The 16879-nt window shown below is 42.3% G+C and overlaps 2 protein-coding genes across 2 annotated transcripts; both read right to left on the bottom strand.

Annotated features, from left to right (window-relative positions):
• Window positions 1-13713: 13713 nt before the first annotated feature.
• On the bottom strand, window positions 13714-15394 carry LOC101770981. Its single transcript, XM_022822919.1, has one exon. It carries the CDS (start codon window positions 14281-14283, stop codon window positions 13906-13908), a length of 378 nt encoding a protein of 125 aa, XP_022678654.1. The 5' UTR covers window positions 14284-15394; the 3' UTR covers window positions 13714-13905.
• A 58-nt stretch (window positions 15395-15452) lies between these two features.
• On the bottom strand, window positions 15453-16106 carry LOC101770571. The gene has a single exon (XM_004951407.4). It carries the CDS (start codon window positions 15993-15995, stop codon window positions 15480-15482), a length of 516 nt encoding a protein of 171 aa, XP_004951464.1. The 5' UTR covers window positions 15996-16106; the 3' UTR covers window positions 15453-15479.
• Between the last annotated feature and the right edge of the window lie 773 nt (window positions 16107-16879).

Here is a 16879-nt window from a genome sequence, read left to right as displayed (position 1 = left end):
GAACGTTCAAAGTCTCTCAGCCATCGCGCACCGGTCACCACTCGACAGTCGACACGTACTAGTAACCAAGCGGATAGAGGAAATGCCAAAGCCAGAGTACAGTTTGTTTTTTCCCCCCTTATTCTGTCCAGCTCGCGTGCCAAAGACCTTTGCAGTGTCGCTATGCTTGCGCCTGTTTAGTCCCCTAAAATCCTAACTTTGTCACTATACAGAAAGAAGATTCTCCATCACATTAAACTTGCGGTACATGCATGGAGTAATAAATATTGACGAAATCAAAAACTAATTGTACAGTTTTGTTGTACTTTACGAGACGAATCTTTTGAGCCTAATTAGTCAATGTTTTGATAATAATTCACAAATACAAACGAAATACTACAGTTGTGCATTTATGGCAAAATGCAAACTTTGTCACTTCCAATTTGGGAACCTTACTGGGTTGCAGTGGTAAAAGTAAAAGTAGGGCTATTTGCGTTTAAAAAAATATAGGGCTATTTATTCTACGGACACATTAAAAAAAGTCCCTTACTGTGCAAACTACCTTCAGTTGCAGACGCCGCCTCTTGGTGGGCAACCTTCGGGGACCTTATCTAGACCCAGTAGTGGCTTTTTAGATTTTTCTTAAATCAAAGCTGTGGGGCGGTCGGTCTAATTTTTTTTAAAAAAATAAAATTACAACAACTGCAAATTAAAATACCACTGAACAAGTCATAATGGCACTCCTAAAAATTAAATGAGCTACACAAATAAATCCAAACAATAAGGGATTGAACTCATTGCTAGTGGTTCGTTTACCCATTGGATATCACCAGCCACTAGATAAAACAGCTGTATTAATATATTCATGACACATAATAGCGCTGTCCTAAAATAAGGGCGCTTTTAATTTTGTCCTAAGTCTTAAGCTGAAAAATAAAAAATATTAATTGTCCTAAAATGATTAAGGTATGGTATGAAACTATATTTTATGATGAATCTAATAATACTAATTTAATACCATGAACATTGGTGCTTTTTAATATAAAGTTGGTCAAATTTAAAATTGGACTTAGGATAAAGCTATAAGTACACATATTTGAAAAGGTGGAGTAGAAAGGAAATGGGTATAAGCACCTCCACAAATTATCCAAGCAATGTTTGTCTCTTTCAGGCGTTTCCAAAATTTGTCTTCCAGATGACGCGGGAATGCAAGGCAAGAAAACAAAGTCACCTGCTCCCTCCGTTCTAAATTGTAGGTCGTTTTGGTTTTTCTAGGTTTATAGATATTATTATGCGTCTAGACATATACTATATCTAAGTGCATAGAAAAACTATGCACCTAGAAAAGCTAAAACGACCTACAATTTTGAACGGAGGGAGTAGTATATAGTAGCAAAATAAATAAAAGAGAGAAAAATTGGAAGGTAAAGCACGGCAATACATTGGACGTTGCTGGGCCATACTACAAGGTCCATGGGTCCTATTTATCAAGCCCAGCGCTGGGAAGAAGGCCCATGCGTGCTTCTTTGGCAGGTAAGCCGGCGTCATTTTGTTTTTTGTTTTGAAGGGGGCGTCAATTTGTTTTGCATGGGTTTCTCTACGGTTTTTGTAATGGAATTTCTATTTGCTAGCAATCTAAAAATAAATATTAATTATGATGGTCATCAATTGCATGAAACATCTATACCTGCAAACAGAAGAAGACAACTTCAAAGGACCTTTTTGTAATTTCTTTTTGTTTCATGCCTAATTGTCCTCCGTCCTCCGTCCTTAAATATATATGTTGTTTTTTTCTGGCACCTTTAAACATATGAAATTTAGGACAAATTTATGTTGAGGCACTTCTTTCTGTCTCTTTAAATAAATACATATTGATTTCATCAGCTTCTAATGGTCCAGATCTCTTCGAGACTTGTGCTTCTTTGTTAACATTTTTTCATCAGTTTCATTTGTGGATCAAAATTCTTGTTCTTGTTCGGCCCATCCTAGAATCGTACCCAATACCGGCCCATCCCAACTGTCGCCCTTCATCCTCTCCACTTGAGCTGACGAGGTGTCTATCGATGTTTTTTAGGGAATATGCCAGTACGCCCGTGCGATAAAGATCCTCATTTTATGACAATTGTATGAATACCCTTCTTTCCACCTTCAACATATACCCTCATTTTTTAAAATTTATGGGATCTGGGAAGAAACATTAGACCAAAGTTTCAACTAATTTTCTTAGTTTTCAGTTTTTCCTTTAGTATTTTTAGTTTTCTATGATGTGGTTTTTGTTTTTTTATTTAACCAAAGAACCGGTGCGCATGGCTGCGTGGCGATCAGGTGGGCAAGCAAGGCTTGTTGCAGGCAGGGTCCATGGCAAGCACAGCAGCGCGAAGTGAGATGTCCAGCAATAAAGATTCCGTTGCTTTCTCTGGTTGTAGCGAAGAGCGGTGCTGGCGAGGTGGCTGGTCTCTTTGGCCATGCTGGTGTCCACAACGTCTACAGATGTGCTGGGGCCACCTCTTATTGCAAGCATCTTGTCATTACACGGTGTTCTCGTCCTGGGATCAGGCTTGTTATTGAGCACCTGCCGCACATCTTTCTTCTTATTGTTTCATCCAATCTGCTTCTCTGTCTCCAATTTGTACTTTGTGGCTTGATTCAATCTGGTTTTGAGCAGGTTGTGACGTATCTGAGGAGGAAACGAATTAGGGGTCAACATGGAGAAGTCCTGATTGGAGTAGAGAAGTATGAGGGAAAGCGTATGGGCCGGAAAAGGGTTGGATGAGTCACTAGACCAAGGGCCCCACCTTCCCATGATATAAATCGAAGTTGGACCCACGTGTTAGTGATAAAAGTTGGACCAAACAAAAAGTTAGGGCAGAAACCTTGCTCACTTTATGGATTTTGGCATGGTCACCATCCTAAACCAACATCTTGGTCATATCTTGGAATTGCACTAACTTGGCCATGATCAAAATTTGGCTTTGCTCACTGGGGTCACAGACCAACGTGCCCTGTATGTTGGAACCTCTGGCTTATAAGAAATGACTTAGTTTTCAGGAATATAGTACTAATAAGTTCCTAAAGTTGGTATATTTCGAATCATATCCTTCATGTAGCGATAAAAGGTCTTGCGCAAGCCGGGAGAGCATGAATGGGCGGTGGAGGACAGTGGAGGCCTTGAAGATGCAAATAAAGTGTATTTGCTGCGCCAAGAAACCCATCCATGGTCTTGATCGAGTTTATACTTAAGGTTAGCCTTCTTTTTTGTGTCGATCTGAATCTTAATTGGTCCAAAAAGAGTTCGCTTTCATTACCACTTTTATTTTTAAGCTGATCTTTGAACTTCCAATTTTACTACTATTCAAGAGGCAAGCGACTCTGTGATCAAGTTTCTGCCAGGCCATTTCCTCGTAGTTTCCTTGCCGGCCTGGTGGTGACCTGCCCATGCCTTTGCCGACATCGAAATCGTTGGACCTTTGACGACGGTGTTTATTAGTACAACATAGGGATAGGATCGGATGGCTAAAATTACTGGGGCGGCAACAGATGTTAGGTAAAGATTTCCTAGTGATCTGTATAGACAAAGTGGACTACCTTACTTCTCTGTCATGGGTATATAGCTAGATTGGAGACTCACTGTATATGTACTTCACTTCACGACATTCAGTCTAGCCTTTCATTAAACTAATTTCCTTGTGAGACCCGTTGTGTAATATATACTTCCTCCGTTCCAAATTATAGGTCGTTTTGACTTTTCTAAATTCATAGATTTTGCTACGGACTTAGATATATGCTATGTCTAGATGAATAGTAAAAACTATGAACTTGAACAAGTTAAAACCACTTAAAGTTTAAAGTTTAAGACGAAGGGAGCAGTATATATAGCCTCTCTGTAATATCCCTATCCATTAGTGTGACAGTTTCGGCCCGTTGTGGTCCAAGTGTCCTATTTTTTGGAATTAGTCCCACCTTGGTAGTTTAGATAGGTTCGGGTTAGCTTATAAGCCTTCGTGTTTCAAATGTAGCACCTCCGATTTAACCTTTTTATATGAAATGGTGATAAAAGTGTAAGAGATGTGTTATACATATGCGGACTCGTTTCAAATGGAAACTGGGTCGAAAAAACTTGGTAAAATGTCATTTTCGTCATGGTTATTTGGAGATCTTGCTTCTTTTTCTCATCAGAAGGTCTAAATTGTAGAGTATTTCTTCTACGAAAATTTGTGGAGTTTGGTTGACCACTTCAAACAGATCTGTGCACTTAATATAAACACTATTAGAGAATTGACCTTCCATCCTAGTACTTTTATCCCGGTTGACTTTAGATCCAGGACTAAAGTGCCTTTAGTCCCAGTTGTAACGGCTAAAAAATCTGACACCGACGCCCTCCTTTTATCCCAGTTGGAAATTCCAACGCGGCGGGCGGCTGGCGGGCGCGGGCGGGCGAGCGGGCGGCAGACGGCCGACGTGGGTGGCCTTTTTTTTATTTTTTGGAAACTTTTTAATCCCGGTTGGTAACACTAACCAGGACTAAAGGGGGTCTTTAGTCCCGGAAGGACCCCCTTTTGTCTCGAAAACTTAGTCCCAGTTGGATTTTCGGGATCTATGATCCTATCCAACTGGGACTAAAGCCGCGTTTTCCAGTAATGAAAGGTATGTATATGGCAAAAAAATTCAATTTTTTTTACCTTTTTAGTCTATCAGACTTGGATTTATGGGATGAAAAATACCTTTTTGTAATCACCACACCATTTCCAGTTTGTACGACGGAAAGAACAAGCTCCTGAGCACAAGGTATTTCTTTCACGATTTACCGATAACCTTTGGGGGACGAATACTGAAAGACAACACGGTGTTTATGTGGGCGAGCTCAGCTCCATTAGCGTTGCTTCCAAAAAAAAAAAAGAAAACAATGCAAATTGAAGGCGCAGCTTGAAGCCAAAACCAAGAGGAGCCAACGGTAAAGAAGTGAACGCATCAGTAAAAAGACCTAGATACTTACTACTCAGCCACAAAACATGTTTTTCCGAATTTTAGGAAAACCAGTTTTAGGCAGTTGTTCGGTTAGAGTAGGCTCACAGAATACTTTGTTTGGATCGTATAGATTGAAAAATGTGTTTAATGCACAATGTTTGTCAGAGTTAACTGAGCCATGCATTCTACGAGGGTAATCCACCTTCTCTTCTAGATCAATTATCTTCTTCCCGTTTCCTCCCAGCGAAGTATTCATGTATCTCCATTAATCACATCCAAGCACAACGGAGATGCATTTGCACAAGTGAATTGAAGTTACTAGCATCGTTCAAAAAACACACATGAGCTTCGCTATGTTCCTTGGCACTGATACTTGCATGGGATCCGCATCCATTGATACTTTTTTTTTTCAAAATGGGGATTATCCCGGTCTCTGCAACAATTGATGCACACAGCCTTTTTTATTGCATAGTGCAGAAAATTTCAAATATTACAATCACAGATCAGTTCAGGTTGAGGCATGAATCAACCATCTAAAAATAAAAAGCAACAAATAGCTATCCATTTGCAATTCTCCTAGTGTGTTGCCACCCAGTAGCTTGGAAATAGTAGTCCTGTGCAACTGTCAACAACTGGTTGCATCCAGTAACCATAGGCTCCTTACTTACAGGGGCTTCATCGGCGCCTAGCTACCCTCAATCAAATGTGCTGAATCTTCCCTCCTCGCCATGCATGAAAGTGTCTTCCAGTATCGACGGTGTCTTGATCATCTCAAGTAGCCGATGATGGTAGACTTTGGAACGCAATAATCTTCTCCGCCATGATTATTGTTTCCTTCGCCATGCATGGCCGACTGCTTCCCTTTGAAAACATGGGGGCGTCATTCTAAAAATCCTTAATCGAATCTATCCTTAGTTATCCTATGCTTACACTACGCCAGATTTGGTTTGTGCTGGCACAGGGAATTTAGCGTGCTGGCAGGCATGATTGGCATCCGCCAGCACAAAGCTTCCTTTGGCCGGTAGGGGAGCAATGACTGTGCCGGCGGGCAACCTAAGCACCCGCCATCACAGATGCACCCCATCTGTGCTGGCCATCTGTCCTGGCGGGTAGCTTATATCACCCACCAGCACAAACCTCACCCAGATAAGGCCGTGGGCATCTTCTTCCCCAGCCAACCTTCGATATGAAGCTTGCTCGAGAGGAGCTCGGAAAAAACTCCAAAAACACTAAATCTAAGGGGGAAAGTTTTGCCCTTGATTTCTTTGGAGGAGGTGGCTATATAAGGTGAGTTTGTGCCATTCCAACCTTCTTTTCCAACTTCTATCCATCATTTCTAGCTTCATTAGGTTGTCATCTAGGTCTAGACCTAGAAAAGAGAGAAGGGCAGAGAGAATATAACTAGAGATGGATTATTTTTGTAAATAAAATTCTATGATCATATTATAATCATTACAATATTATGTTTATCATTTATTTTAATGTAATGTAGAATTGAGTTTGATTATATTTTTCCTATTTATTAATTATTACATCCATAGTTTTAATTAATGAAGTTGATTGAATTAATATATAATTGAGTTTGATTTTTTCCTTCTTCTTATTAATTATTACATCCATGGTTTAATTGAGTTTCATTTAGGATAATATAGAATTGGTTTTTATTATATTTCTTCCTACTTATTAGTTACTACATCCATAATTTAATTGAGTTTATAGAATTGCGACCCATAGCTCATTAAATTAGTTAATATAACATAGAATTATTGTCATAGATTGTTAAAGATAGATCATAGAGCATGGATGCATAGCATACGGAGACATTCACATACTTTCATGTCAGAGGTATCAAAGTTTGTGGAGGCTACGGAGAAACACGCTCGCATTTGCAAGACAAAGCAAATATGTTGTCCGTGTTTTGACTGTAGCAACATTTATTGTATGGGAGGATACTCATGTCATCAAGAGGCATTTGATAAAGCAAGGTTTTGTGTATGGATACACAACTTGGTCCCACCATGGTGAGGCAGGAGGTACTTTCAACAACATAGGCATCGATACTGGCTCTGATGAAGTGGGTGGTGATGATGCAAATAAAAAAGATCATGTTATGATGGATGATATTATGACCGTGGAGATCAAAATGGTGATCAAATAGATGTGCGTGTGGAACCACAGGTGGACGAGGAACGTGATGTTGATATGGAGGACATGTTGCGCCACATTGAACCGGAAGTGTTGCTAGGGAGTGCTAAAGGGTTAGAGAATTTCGACACACTCAAGAAGTCAGCAAATGACCGTATGTATGAGGGATGTGGGAAGAAGTGGGCAGTGTTGCGTTTCATCCTTCATCTTCTGATCCTGAAGGCTAAATTCGGCTATTCAAACAATAGTTTCAATGATCTCCTTACTCTGCTGGGCAATTTGCTCTCGAACCCTAACTTTGTGCCAAAAAACATATACAAAGTAAAAAAGATTATCAATCCATTGAAGATGCGTGTGCAAAGAATACACGCGTGCAGGAATCACTGCATATTGTACCGCAGTGAGTACGTAGCATTGGAAAAATATCCAAATTGTGATGCTAGCTGTTACAAAAGTAATGCTGATTTTTGTGAGAACCGTGCCGGTTCCTCCATCAGGAATAAGAGGAAGAAGGGTGCAAAGAAAAGTGCTGGTGCTCAAGTGGAGGACGAGTCTTGTATAGGTATTGACACAATGACTCAGCGCAGAGTCCCTACCTTGGTGATGTGGTACTTGCCGATGGTGGACCATCTGAAGTGTTTGTTCTCAAACACAAAGACCGCTGAAATGATGACTTGGCATGCTGATCGCCCAGTAAAGAATGACGGAAAGACTCGACATCCTTCTGATGCTCACAAGTGGAGGACCTTCCATGCCAATCATCCAGAGTTTTCAAATGAAAAAAGGAATGTACGGCTCGCGTTGAGTACAGACGGCATGAATCCATTTGGTGAAAGAAGCAACACGCACAGCACATGGCCAGTGCTGATGACCATATATAACCTTCCCCCATGGCTATGTCACAAGAGAAAGTTCATTTTGCTAACCATTCTCATACAAGGCCCGAAACAACCTGACATCGGTATAGATATTTTCCTTGAGCCATTGATGGAAGATATGCAAAAGCTTTGGGAAGATGGGGTTCGGATGTGGGATGAGTACAGACATGAGCACTTCACACTAAGGGCCATTATCTTTGTTACCATCAATGATTATCCCGCCCTATTTGCCCTAATAGGTCAGGTAAAAGGTAAGACAACATACGAATTTTGCTTGGATGGAACATCATATGTGTAACTTAAGGGATCTATGAAGACAGTGTTCATGCGGCACAGGCGCTTCTTATTGAAGACGCACAAATACCGCAAGATGAAGGACTTTTTCGATGGCACCAATAAGAATGATTTTGCTCCAAAACTGGCTACGGGTAAAATAGTATTTGATATGTGCAAGAAGGTCAAGTTCAAACTCGGTAAGAAGTCATTAGGTGGTGTTGATAATTCAAAAGGGGGAAGGAAGCAGGTTGAAACTACAGACGTTGCAGACGTGCCGTTTAAGAAGATGTCTAAATTCTTTAAGTATTTGCCATACTAGCAAGAGCTGGCAGTGTGCCATGCCATTGATGGGATGCATCTTCAGAAGAATGTGTTCGATAGCACCATCGGATTCTTGGGCTTATCAGGCAAGGCAAAGGACAAACTAAAATCACGTAAGGATCTGGTTGACCTTCAAATCAGGATCGGTATTTTATACTCGGCAACCTACCGAGAGGTATCCCGAGGTAGTAGATTGGTTGGTGGGGAATCATCAGACCTGGAACTTGAAGGTAAAAGTAAGGACACAAGACACGGATTTATACAGGTTTGGACCACCAGAGTAGCATAATACCCTACGTCCTGTTTTGGGTGTTGTATATTGCGCCCTGCGCTTGGGTGTTGTGTAGCATGATTGTTGGCTATTGATGATGATTCTGAGCTGCCGATCTAGGTACCCCTACCCTCCTTTATATACTTCAGGGGGTAAGATTACTAGTCGGTTACAAGGAGGAGTCCTAGTAGGATTACATGGTATGAGTCCTAGTAGGATTACAGAGGAATCCTAGTAGGAGTCTGTCTTCTTCCTTCCTTGCGGGGGGGACTATCCCTGACAAACCTTCGAGCGCTTCATAGTCGAATGCAGCAACCTTCAGTACTTTTTAGATCCTAGCCGAGTAGTTTTGGTGCTCTTCGTGTACTTTGTCTGGCTGAATCTTCAAAATTCCTCAAAGCTGCCATGAGGCTATGGTGTGCTCAAACTCTTGATCGTCTTGATTTTGTAATCTTCATCTTTGGAACGTGATATGATGGGCGGTGGAAGTCGCGCTCTATATGGAGTAGCCCTCGAGCCTTAGGTTGAATCGAAGAATCAGGCTGAGGGTCAATAAAATCTTGAATCTTGTTCTTTCATTTTGAAAAAAATCAACTGTTGGGTGTAGCTTATCAGCCTCCGAGCCTTGGAATGATTAAATAATCAATCCCAAGGTCTTTAGTCTTCATGCAAGTCGTATTTCGAGTAGTTATTTGGTGTCCAACCCCCAAGCCTATACGCCAGGTGAGCCGTAGGAACCACATGGAGTAGTTTTTTGGTGCTTAGCCCTCGAGCTTGGAAGCTAGCTGAGCCACTAGAGATATTCCGAGTAGTAATTGGCGCTTAGCCCCCGAGCCTGGAAGCTAGTGGAGCCATTGTCGGTACGCTGAGCGTCCTGGAGAGTCATCACTGAAGCTTGATCTGCAAGAAGAGATGCATACATTATGTAGCATATTTCTAAAATTTGGAACTACTGAAATTTATTTAGTGATGAATATAATGTAAATGTTGTGTGTCATACTCTTCTTTCGGCCATATTTTTCCCGAGTAGTTAGTATGTTATGTTTAGTCTCTCAGTCTCTGTTTAGCCATTGCCACTGCGTGTGAGATCTTTGTCTGGTGTACGCGTACTGACACTGCTGCTACGGAGATCTTTGTCTCGTATCCTAGCGTTTAGGCATGACAGAAGATCCAAGGCTATCACGAATTCAGGCGTGTTCTGCTCAAGGATATTGGCGACCGCTAAGAGAAAATATTTAAAATAAGTAGTCGGTATTGTGACAAAAGGAGAGCGTGATTGCGCTTAAAGTAGTCGGTGAGACTTTCTGCCTTTTAGCGAGAAGAGCGTGTGTTGCTGTGCATGGATTTGTGCCTCCTTAGGGTGTAGCCGCTGTGAGCCTCCAGTATTCAGTGCATCAAATCTATGGCTATTGCCTCTATAATTTGATGTACCAAACCCGTGGCGGAGCCTCTAAAACTCAATGCACCAAACCTGTGGCCGTAGCCTCCATAATTCGGTGTACCAAGCATGTGGCTATCGGTAAACATGCTTCAGGATTAATTGGCAAAGTGTAGCTCTGGAGGGTAATTTCCGTCGAGAGGCGTATACAAATAAGTACTCGGCGCGTTGCCTTGCATGCGGAAAACAAGCTGGAAAAAAATAATTAAAAAAGTAACTTAGCTTGATTCGTGGACGATTGTCGACAAAGCCGTGTTGATTGTTGATGAATCCAACTAGTCGGAGTCGATTCCGACTAGTTATTGATTGTATGGAACCCGCTCTCGACTAGTTTCTAGTTGCGAGAAGTAGTTGAGGTTGTCGTCGATGAAGCTGTGATGGTTGTTGGTGAAGCCGGCTAGTCGGAGTCGATTCCAACTAATTATTGATGGTGCGAGGCCTCTCCCAACTAGTTTCTAGTCGAGATGAGTAGTTTTTCCGGTGTGTTGGTGAGCATCACAGCGTAATCAAAGTAGTCGTTGGTATGTTGGCACTGTAGTGCATTCTTGATGGAAGTAATATCTTCAAGTGCACGTTGGTTTATAGCAAATTGAATTTCCAGCCGCACATGGTAAGTACCCCGATGCCCTGGAGCTTTGCCTCTATCCGTGCTCGTGATGATGGCTTTGATTTTATGACCATTGCAATTGACTCGTGGATGAGGTCATCGACTGCTACTTGACTTCAGAATCTTATCACGTCAGGAATTGGCTGGAATCCGATCGTGAGAAAATCTTGCTGCCAAATAAATACGGAGGCGTACTCCGCCTTGGATCCACCTTGGACTCGATGGAGGAACGTGTTGAGTCACCTTTCTTGCTCCAAGTAGATTGATTTTGATGATGAGGTCCTCTAAACTCGCCCGATGATCTCGACGATCACCGCCTACCTGGCGCGCCAGATGTCAGTGTTTTATACCCGACAACCTACCGAGGGGTATCCCGAGGTAGTAGATTAGTTGGTGGGAAATCGTTGGACCTGGAAATTGAAGGTAAAAGCAAGGACATAAGACACAAATTTATACAGGTTCAGGCCACCAGAATAGCATAATACCCTACGTCCTGTTTTGGGTGTTGTATATTGCGCCATGCGCTTGGGTGTTGTGTAGCCTGATTATTGGCTATTGATAATTGTTTTGAGCTGCCGATCTAGGTACCCCTGCCCTCCTTTATATACTCCAGGGGGAAGGATTACTAGTCGGTTAAAAGGAGGAGTCCTATTAGGATTACATGGTACAAGTCCTAGTAAGATTACAGAGGAATCCTAGTAGGAGTCCATCTTCTTCCTTACGGGTACTGAGGATCTATCCCCGACACATGCCAGAGCTCCACCCGCAAGAACTTTCTAATGGTAAGCATTACCTTCCCCTGGCTAGCTACAACTTAACACCAGATGAGAGATTGGCTATGTGCAAGTGCTTACGCGGGTTGAAAGTACATATGATCAAAAAGCTCCAACTTAACACCAGATAAGAGATTGGCTATGTGCATCTTCACCTCCACAGAGGCCAGTGGTACCTCGTATGGTCAGCACATATGATCAAAAGGTTCCATCAACTGACGTCGACAAGTTTTTAAATGTATTGAAGAAGAAGGTTTCATCTTTCGGTGAAAAATCTGTAACTTGCAGTGCCTCTCGGCAAAAGGAAAAGAATCAAAACCTCAATTTTTTTGCATCAGATGAAGGCCCAATCGATTATGATCATGGCAAACCATTCTTGTATCGGTGGGATCTGCTGGAGGGCCAATGGGAACTGAATAACCTGCATGGATGGATCATGAATGCAATGAAGCAAGGCATTCGAGCAATAATCGCGCATGTCCCCACTAAGATTTTCCTAGGCGTTCTCGATTACTAGATTGTGATTGATTTCGAGGATTTGCACAAACTTTACCATCGACAACACCTTGATGTGAATCTCATTTCCGTATGGTACTTGTAAGACCACATGTACTGCATATACGAGTTTTAAATACATACGTATATATTTTATATGTCAAGTACCTAAGCGACCTATTCTGCAGGATGCAATGGAGGGAGGAATAATTGACGAATGGCAGGTTCAAGGTAGAGTACCTTGACCCAGCATGAATAGGCGAGCCAGAGCACAAGCTCAAAATGACAGAAATGATCAAAGCACAAATATAAGCAACAGAGACACAAGCGGAGGAAAATACTATAAAATTAAAAGCCCACAGAGATGAAATGCACAAAGTGTCCGTATACATTGCAAGAGTAATGAGAAATAAAGGCTGACAAGGATTATATCATGGCTCCTTACAATTTTGAGCAAGCTAGTTTTAATTACTATATATATACTAGGTGCTATTTAATGCCGTCTATAATATAAATTATTTTAATATAATGTAGAGACTACTGGATTTCTTTTATTATTTTACCCAAGCTAGGAGAAACAGTGGTCCTCGACTCAGCCAGCTTTAGTAGAGATAGGTATAAGGAATTCATAGGTATTATATAAAAGTAAGACATTTCTTGGTAGTACTTAAATGCATGTTGATATTCTATGCACCTAAGTTGTATTACTAACTCTTATCTTTATATCCTCAAAGTGCGTACAAGCTTTACATACTAAAAGGTGAGGACCACAATCCAAAAAGGAAGAAAGCTATGAAAATAATATATCATAGATTCGTAAGAACATAAAAACTTGATTTTTCATATAATGTACACTTGTCATTAATAACAACTCATCATTTTTCTATTTGATTGCAGTGCCACAAACAACCTCCTGACTCTGTGCTATGCGGATATTACGTGTGCGAGTTCATCAGAAACAATGGGAGGTACCGGACGAACCCTGAAGATGTAGTCTCTTATACACTGCCATATACTAACTTCCTAATGGTAATACATTCTAATATTTATTTACTGTATACCTGCAGATGCCTACCATCGATAGAAACTATAGCAAGATAGAAGACAAACAAATCGACAATATTTGTACGGACATTATGAGGTTCATCCTACGCGAGATTTGTCATGAGGATGGAGCATTCTTTGATAAAGATGGCGGACGAGTGCACAAATCTTTATAGATGGGCGTAGCAGTTTTAATATTAGCGTGGCAAAGAATAGCTCTATTCTAAATATTAGATTTTTAGTAATATGAATTATATATTATGTATGATGCAGTTTTGAATAATGTGAATTATTTATTATTCAAGTTTGTTGTTACGTGGTTGGAGATACATATTTCAATTTGATGGCTAAAAATTAGCGGGAAATAAAAATTATAAATACCTCATAGGAAATAATATATTGAATGGAAAATATATATTCCTGACAGACGGGTGATGTAACCACCCGCTAGCACAGAAAGGATCTGTGCTGGCGGGTGGCTAACTGTGCTAGCGGGCGAGCATCCACCAGCATAGATGGTATTTGTGCTGAATGGAAAATATATATTCCTGACGGACGGGTGATGTAACCACCCGCTAGCACAGAAAGGATCTGTGCAACTGTGCTAGCGGGCGAGCATCCACCAGCATAGATGGTATTTGTGCTGGCTCAAAGTTGTTAGTAGGTGCGATATCTACCAGCACAAACCTGTTCTAGTCGCTAGCGCAAATGCTTCATGGCGTAGCGTTAGGAACCAAATTAAACTCCAGTAACTTGAAAACGGCAATGGTGTGCATGGTGGCGAGGATCCACATCACCATCTTGAGGAGCTCCCGCCGGGGTGACTCCGGCGGCGGCGTCCTCTCGTACAGGCGCAGGCAGTAGAAGAGCATGACGAGGTCGAGGTAGGAGAAGGTGACGAAGGCGACGGCGCCATAGTCCCTGCACCACGAGGACACAGCCATGGCCGAGCTGAACGTGAGGAACTTAAAACCGACGAGCGTCAGCAGCGAGGGCGCCCATGCTCCCTCGTGGTCCTCGGGTGCCGGCTGGATCAGTGTCTGCTCCAGCAGAGCTTCGGCCATGGATCGCTTCTCCTGCTCTGAAGCCATTGATCAGCCGGCCGTGTGCGAGGGAATGGATTAATGGATTAATGGATCAGCCGGCCATTTTTGCTCTATACGCTTCTGCTTGCTTTATACTACTACATAGGAAGAGGAGAGCTTAACAAAGGTACTACTGAAAACAAATTAATGGAAGTAGTAAGAGTGTGAACCGGGAGGGAGGGGCGGAGCTATCACTATTGTCACTGCCAATGCGAAGTTACTGGGAGGTTTCTGATGGCTTTCTAGGAAATAGCATGTGAAGTTCCCGCGAAATTTCTGATGGCCGACTTCTTGCAAGTTGCGTGTGAAGTTCCCGCGTGAAGTTTGTAATGGCTAGTTCTGGGAAACAGCACGTGAAGTTTCCATGAAGATGCTAATGGCGGTCAGGCGGTCCAATTGCCGATTTTCTTAACAAAACATTTTGGCGTACGGCCAATTTATACAACTAGATGTTCTATACCTTTTGATTGATTGATATAAACGAGGCACTAACAACAAGTGGTTTTTAGCTATTTCAAGTTACTATATATAAGAAAGCGTACAAACTAGTTTAACTTTAACATATATCGATCAGAACACAGTTATTGTGAGATTTTTTGTGCACAGATATTATTATGTACATTATGAAGTATCATTAGCTGTTGCTCACTCCACACTTACGTACGTTCACTTACCTATCTTTATATCTCTCTCTTGTCACCAATGAGACTTATTGGCATAGAAACATGCCCAAATCCAGAAGAAAGAGAAAACAGTTCACTCCTTTTCATCTTGATAATGCTTTTTATTTGATTATAACATTTTTACAAGTAATTAAATTTTGAAAGTAATAATTTTTTGCATTTATCAAGTAAATACTTTTATCCTTTTCATCATTTGGGATTTGTTTAGGCACATACGAAGGTCCTCTTCTCTATTTCCGGTTTCACCGTTTTGTGGTAACTTATTGTTACCATGGCGAAGTGTCTGTAAACATCGTCCTTTATTCTGTTATTAGAAAACAGTACTACTACCATAATGTGGCCAATTCATATTTTGGTTTACTGTCAAAATTCATATTTTGGTTTACTGTCAAAACTTAAACTATACTCCCTCCGTTCCAAATCTATATCTAGATGCATAATAGTATTTATAAATTAAAAAAGCCAAAACGACCTGCAATACGACGGACACAAGCGGCACTCGCAAAAGTAATATTTTTATTAATTAATGATTGTATCAAAAACATTCGATTGCTTGTCCTCGTTGCCGCAGAAGAAGAGTGCATAGAAACCGCCGGCGACCGTTCCAAACGCAACGAGCCAAACCACGGCGGCGACGGCGCCGGGAACCACGGCGGCGACTTTGGACGAGAACATCAGCGTGAGCGCCGAGGTGAGGAGCCAGATGGCCATCCTCAGCTGATCCCGGAGCGGCGAGCCGGGGCGGGCGCCCTCGTACCGCCGGAGGCAGAGGAACAGTGCGAGGAGGTCGAGGTGCGAAAACGCGACGAACGCGATGGCACCGAGGTCGCCCCGGGAGCGGTGGACGGCCATCCCGGAGTTGAAGATGAGGAAGGCGAAGCCCGCGGCGGCGAGCCACCGAACGGAGTGCCCGGCCGGCGGCGCGTCGGCCGGGTGGCCATCGGAGGCAGGAGGCGGAGGTGCTTGCGGCAGATGCTGCGGCTCCGGTTGCGAGAAGGGACCAGCCGCGGCGGGCCGTCGCGGTTGATACCACATCAGTATGTAGTCACAGGGCTTGGAGTTGGAGCATGGCCTCCTCCATCTATCTACTACTGAAAGCTCGCTAGCTCTGGCTGCTCGCGCGTTTTGCAGAACTGGGAGCGGTGGGGGACATTTTATAGGACATTTTGTAGAACATATGCGGCACGTACCCACAAGGTGGGAACGCGTTTTTTCACCTGCAACGACGGTTGTGATGGAAACGAAGTTCCACGGAAGGTGCTAGGTATGAATAACGCCGGCGCAGCGGTCGTCCAATGCCTCAGCCTCACGATCGATTCAATCGATCGACACCGGCCGGATGATTTATTTTGCATTGACGTGAACGTCAGGGTCACGTCGTGTTCCCCGGTTTGGCTTTACCCTCTCCTCGCCAGCTTCATCACGGGGTTGGAAGCTTCAGACGCGATGAATGGACACGATGACACACCATGCGGCAGCTGCAGGGCTACATACAACTGCAAGGTTTTGGTGTCCGCCGTGTAGGGGAAGCCTTGACGGCGACGTGGTAACAGTTTCAGACATCATGTTCAATTCTGACGGAGAAAAGTCCTCGTATTTGTCAGTTTGCAGTACATTGTAGGACATAGAGAAGTATTCCCTCTACTCCAATTCCCTTTTGCTTATTTTTAGCATGTGTCAAATCGAATGTTTAGATACTAATTAGGAGTATTAAATGTAGACTATTTACAAAACCCATTACATAAGTGGAGGCTAAACGGCGAGACGAATCTATTAAGCCTAATTAATCCATCATTAGTAAATGTTTACTGTAGCAACACATTGTCAAATAATGGACTAATTAGGCTTAATAGATTCGTCTCGCCGTTTAACCTCCACTTATGTAATGCGTTTTGTAAATAGTCTATGTTTAATACTCC

Source organism: Setaria italica, chromosome I (genome assembly GCF_000263155.2).
Source record: "Setaria italica strain Yugu1 chromosome I, Setaria_italica_v2.0, whole genome shotgun sequence".
In the NCBI taxonomy this organism is placed as follows: domain Eukaryota; kingdom Viridiplantae; phylum Streptophyta; class Magnoliopsida; order Poales; family Poaceae; genus Setaria; species Setaria italica.
The sequence above is the reverse complement of the archived record's forward strand: the minus strand, read 5'-3'. Positions and strand labels throughout refer to the sequence as shown.